Source organism: Montipora foliosa, chromosome 1, assembly GCF_036669935.1.
Source record: "Montipora foliosa isolate CH-2021 chromosome 1, ASM3666993v2, whole genome shotgun sequence".
NCBI classification, from domain to species: domain Eukaryota; kingdom Metazoa; phylum Cnidaria; class Anthozoa; order Scleractinia; family Acroporidae; genus Montipora; species Montipora foliosa.
Window position 1 is genome coordinate 61,108,465 of NC_090869.1, and position 5,796 is coordinate 61,114,260.

At 40.6% G+C, this 5,796-nt stretch overlaps 1 protein-coding gene across 1 annotated transcript in view; it reads right to left on the bottom strand.

Annotated features, from left to right (window-relative positions):
• Positions 1-446: 446 nt before the first annotated feature.
• LOC138003536 (guanylate-binding protein 7-like) overlaps positions 447-5,796 on the bottom strand; it is a 14,646-nt gene continuing 9,296 nt past the window's right edge. Inside the window, exons 6-11 of the mRNA XM_068849663.1 lie at positions 5,473-5,737; positions 4,111-4,409; positions 3,264-3,518; positions 1,951-2,073; positions 1,218-1,265; positions 447-1,127 (exon numbers count right to left, since the gene is read on the bottom strand). Coding sequence (XP_068705764.1) covers positions 828-1,127; positions 1,218-1,265; positions 1,951-2,073; positions 3,264-3,518; positions 4,111-4,409; positions 5,473-5,737 — 1,290 coding nt within the window. The 3' untranslated portion in view covers positions 447-827. The remainder of the gene's footprint in view (positions 1,128-1,217; positions 1,266-1,950; positions 2,074-3,263; positions 3,519-4,110; positions 4,410-5,472; positions 5,738-5,796) is intronic.

Below are 5,796 nucleotides of genomic sequence, written 5' to 3' on the forward strand. Positions count from 1 at the left end.
AACATGGCCGACGTTTCTTTGTTTTAAGAACACCAACATGGCGGCCGTGAAATCATGTGAAAATCAAGAATATTGCCGGAAGCTAGTGAAATATTGTAGTGGATTATCCCTCGCGGACCGCATCCCAGTCGTCTGGGTTTGAATCTCAGCATGAGAGCTCCGGAGTTCACCCAGCTTTCTATCCACTCGAAGTTGGTACGTGAATGGGAACAAGTTGTTCATGTAGCGGGATTGGAGTGGTGTCTTTCTTTTTGCAGGTCTGCATAACTCCGAATTATTTCCGCCAGCTCGCCCTTTCCACAATGACATATAACGTACAAGAAATAAAAAAGGCGCGAGCGGGCATACACTTTCTTCAATCATTCTCATTGGTTCAGACATTTTACTGAATCAATTTTAAAAAATTCTGTCCAAATTTTACTTTCTATACCCCAATTAATCCTCGCTAAATTTAAACTTTATTTATTTGAAGTTCCGAAAAAAAAAATTTAAATGAATGACAACGTAATTATAATAAGTCGAAAGGGACAATCATAAAGTAACCAACATGAAATTGCATTACTTTAGGCATGATTTTTCAAGCATTACAAGGTCGTACTATTTTAAAAACTAATCAATGTACTTTCATTTAGTTTTAGGCAAGGACCTTAACAGTGTGACCACGTTTGATTTGTTCGCATTAATTCCTGTCCACATACTACGCGACCAGACAACGAGAAAAGCTATCTTCGGTTTCTGTTCTGATGGTCTAAACGCATGAAAAAATGTGAATTTATTAAAAGTGATCACACTTCTTGGGTTTTTTACTGAAGCTTTGTTCACCAGCTTTAGAGGATCAAGCATCCCCCGCTTGGTGGAGAAGGAGGTGGGCGGTTAGCAATCTCAATCATTTGCTGCTGAAGTTCTTGCATCTGCTCATTCCTGCTATTCATGGCCTCTTCCATGCTACTGATTGTGTCTTGCAGTGTTTTATTCTGATCAAGAATCGCTTGTCGATCTGCTCGAAGCTCATTCATGTTGGCTGCCATCATATCACTCATTTGCTGTCTTTGAGTTTCCATGTCGGCCCTAAACTGCTCTTCTAACCGTTTTCTGTCTTCCTCCTGTTTTTCCTGCAGTAGCTTCATCTGGAAAATAGAGAATTTGCATTTTACTTCTTATTGTAAAAGCCATTTAATTTAAAAACATTCCAAATCGCAGTTCGAAGAATTTCCAACCTCTCGCTCTTTGGCGTTTCGTTCTTCTTCCAAGCGTTTAAATTCCTCCTGAAAGAAGAAATCGAAAGAATAAGAATCTAAAAATTGGTATGTAAGAGGACGGTATCGAAATCTCCCATGAAAGTTTCAATAGATCGCATAATTTAGCCTTTTTTTCGAATTGTAACTATGCTTCCACGCACGGTTTCTCGTAAAAAAAGTGCTCTAACTCACCAGAATATTAATCTAAAATTGAATACACTCCTTTTTTTTTATAAGAACGTCTAATTTGAGCGCTGAGGATAAACGTTCAGTGTCATTTTTCTTGCGATTTGAGCCTGAAAACTACGCATTATTAATGTCGGAAAACGTCCCTAAGTAGGTCTTCGAATTAGACTACGGGCCTCGGTTGTTCAAAAGGTGGATAACGCTATCCACCGGATAAATCACTATCCAGCGGATAAACACTAGCAAAACCAATTGCAGGGGCGAATCTAGGGGCTAGGGAGAGGGTGCAAGTGGTGCGCACCCCCTCCCTCCCCCCCTCCCTCCCTCAAAGGGAGATAATGACGATAATGATGATGATATTGACAGCTTTATATGTACATAGAACAACCTTCATCAAGGCTGAGAGACGCATTATTGGGGTATTTGCTCCCGACCTTTGAAAAACATTAACTCTGGCCAGGAGTACGATATGATCCGTTCTCTTTGGTTACTATAGTAATTTTTATGGCAAAATATTTCACATTACCTCCATCCTTATTCTTTCCTGTTCCTGCCTGGCACGTTGTTCCTTCTCTTCAGCTAAGCTTTCGTCATAATCCTTAAGTTGCTGCAAATGAGCCATATGTTTCTTCATTTCTTCCTGGAGTTCCTGTGGTTGAACAAAATGAAAACTATCAGACAAAAAAGGAGACAAAATCGAGGCAATTAGCAAACAAACGTGTTCGGTACGAATGTACAAGGTTAGTTATGGCTGGGGACTCGCTCCAGTTCATCGTGTTTCATAAATGGTATGATAGTACGGGCGCTACGAATGGCTATTTTAGCGGGGCGTATTCTACAGTACGGTCCCCTCGGCTGTATGGCCTGCAAAATTTGAAACTTTGATGCAATATTTTCCAGCGAGCTTTTCATATTTATGTGAAATAAACTTGTGAAATCTTGCAGGCAACGATTTCAAAAAGCCAATAAGATTTATTCGTTTTTTAGATTTAGGCACGCTGCTTATTTGTGGCAATTAAACCCTCCGCTTGACTTCCACTGGTTTCCTTCCTCGCTTGCCTTGTTACCTCAGAGATACAATAAATATCTTACTAACTTCGTTTTCCCGGTCCGTACTGTAAGTTACAGAACCTTGTTTTGTCTCAGTGTTAATTTATGGTCCGCGCGCCTCGCACTTGGGCCATAGATATATAAACAACGGAAAAAAGACTTCGAACTTGGTTAGTAAGAGTTATGTAATGATAATGATTAAATGGCTTTGTTAAGTTCATACGTCATAACTTAGTTAAAAAAATAATTAGTCTTGTTGGTGTCACAATTTTGACATTTGATCAACAGAGGCAGAAGGTGTCGATTAACGCAAATCCCAGATTAAAAATTAACCAAGGAGTTTATTTCTCTACTCCCAAGAGCTTTTCACCGCTGATGTTTGGCAAAACTTTACATTAGGAGAAGTCAATCTGGAAAAACAAAAATAAGCAAAAGAAACTTTCACCAAAAAGTTGAAAACATGAAACAAAAGTTTACGCTACTCGTGGATTAAGTTAATCGGTTTTCGAACAACCGGGGCCAGGTCCTTCCAAATAATGGCCAATCAGATTGGGCCTGATGAACGTAACTCTCCTGATTGGTCCGCAGCTAAGTACACTGTAGCCGGCGCGCGAGGGATTGCCGGTGCTAAATGAAAATTCATGGTTCGTGCCCGTTTTTTCTAAAAAAAGTAGTAAATGCTGCAAAAAGCAGTTTACAAAAGCAGGATGGTTGCCATTACAATGCGAAAACTTCATATTCCCAAGTGGAAATCAGACTGCAGACTGCAGTCTGGCCATCAATACTTACTGGATGGAACTCGTAGAAAACCTGAGCACACACATCCTTGGCTCCTCTAGACTGACTTTTGAAGCCTTTTTCAATGGCCGAATAACCACCAATGATCTCAGCAAAGCTGACTGAAGCTCCTCCTTCGCCGGTCAGTAAGCCAAGAATGGGATCCAAATTTTCTTTCTTCAAACGTCTCAAAAGAGCAACGCACTCTTCTCTGGTGAGGTCATTGTTTCGTTTCTGCAATGTTACCAAGTTATTCTCCATGTTCTCCTAAAGCAAGACAAAAATAACCCACAAAATACAAATTAAACTCCTCAATCCTGGAGGCATAAACGAGCGCTTTGTATTTAACCAATATTTTTACTTTTCACATGTCAGCACTTGCAAATCCATTGATTAATATCACAGGCAAATTTATCTATTGAGTGATACACCGCGCCTGGAAGAAGGCCGGCATTACGTCCTTAGAAAAAAAAGATGCTCGAGCCCCCTTAGCTATCCAGTCACACTCAGAAACTGAACCCGAACTTGTGATCCAACTAAACCGCTTTCACTAGGAGTTCACTACGATATTGAATTCTCCGTTCGGTGCTTCCGCACACACACAAAAAAAGATGCACTAGGCGTAATGCTCCGACTTCAACTTGTGTCAAATTTCAAAACCCAAAGTTCCCCGATTCACTCTGAGGAAGAGTAAATGTTCTTGAAAATCCTCAAAATTACTTCTTCCCCGGGACACCTAGTGTAATTCAAGGAAGCAGAAATAAGGTTTCCGAGGTTGCCGTTGGAACCATAAATGTGAATTAAGAGTAGAAGTATTTTGGATCCCTAAAATCAATAACTATCTGTTGTTTTTACCTACCATCAACTCGTTCAGGTATTTTTCACTGCTTTTAGCGGACACTCCAGCAGTTTCTGCCTGAAACACCGCCAAGCCTTCTTCAATAGCTTTTTTGTGCATTTCCCGAATGTCGTCACTGTCACACGGTAATTTGCAATCCTTCAGTTGAGTCGACATTGCTTTTTCATAAATCTGTATGGCTGCCATTTTTGCTTCGGAACACTTGGTGTGAACGAACGTCTCCCATGCGCTCTGTACACTGGGAACTACCCCAGGTGTATTCAATGCCGCAACGTAAATGTTAACCAGAGAGGCAAGAGCTTTAGGTAAAGAAAGGAAAATACAGTCCACTTGTCAACGACATAATGTTCCGAACAACTGCATTCTGGTAAGCCTTTCTTTCAAAACTTAGCAGTTGATGCCGTTTAAAAGTTACTGTAATAAGGATTAACTGAGAGCTTTGGAGAGTTTTTACAATTCTTAAATTTCTCTCTATATACTTTTTTTATTTTTGTTCCTTGTTCATTTTTGTTTCTTCTTTGAACCTTGTAACATATGCATTACCTTCCCATTTCCCACCTCAAATATAGCTTTGATAAATTGTAAGCTAATGTATTGTATATGTACGGTTTTAACTGTTTTGTTGACGTTGCATATTAGCAGAAGTTCGGAGCACACCTTTCCGTCAATTTTTTTTCAAGATTTGCCATGTTTGGTATCAAACGTTTGAGCATAATGGTCGTTTTTATACCGTGCCAGAGAGGCATAATTTATCTAGCAGAAATGTGCATGCATCTATCATGTGTACAGACGGAACGCCAGACGCATAGATCCTTGGCGTACATTCCTAATTAATTGGGAGTTTAAGCAAATACGACGGCTACGGCATCGAAAACGTCAGTCCAAAATATAACTTAGCGCTATCGCAAGTATTTCCCGATTATTCCGTCTTGTTCACCTTGTACAACACAGGCGAACTATCCTGTAACCGAATGGGTACGAGCGGTTTTAAAGTCACAACAGAAAATGACTGTTTCATTGTTATATGCTCACGTTGTCGTCAACACCTAAAATATGGGGATTTCACGTTGTTTTTTTGTGGAGTACGCCAGAGAAATGTGTGTTGCACGTGCAGCACGAGTATTTTTCTTTTTTTTAACCAATAATGTTCTTGCTTCGTGGCGTTGCCCGTAGCTGTAGCCATAGCCGTAGCCGTCGTCTTTGCTTAAACTCCCTAATGCGTCTGTTTACTCCGTCTGGTGTAACACACACGGCACAAGACGAGTACAAGACGCCTGCGTCCATACTAACTATCTCACTAAGTGAGTCTCGGGAGGACGCACTTTTATGCGATGGCAAAGCTGAAAAGTCAACTTGAATTACCTTCACCAGTAACATATTCTCCATCATGGTAACTCCTCTTAGGAGCAAGCTTGGCTCGCAGTAACTCTTTAAATTCTTGCACCCCGCGTTTAAACGATTTGTTGATGTCGTCTTGAACTTCTTCGCGGTTTAAGTTCAACACCACTTCCGGCTCGGACGATGGCGGAGGAAGCTTGAAAGCGTCAAAACCAGAGAAGAAGTTTAAGATACTTTCAGCAATTTTATCCGCATTGTCACCCTTTGACTCTGATGACGATTGGAAAACCTACGAAAGAAAATAGCAAAATAAGAGGCAAACTTGCAAGGCTGAGTGGAGTCCCGTTG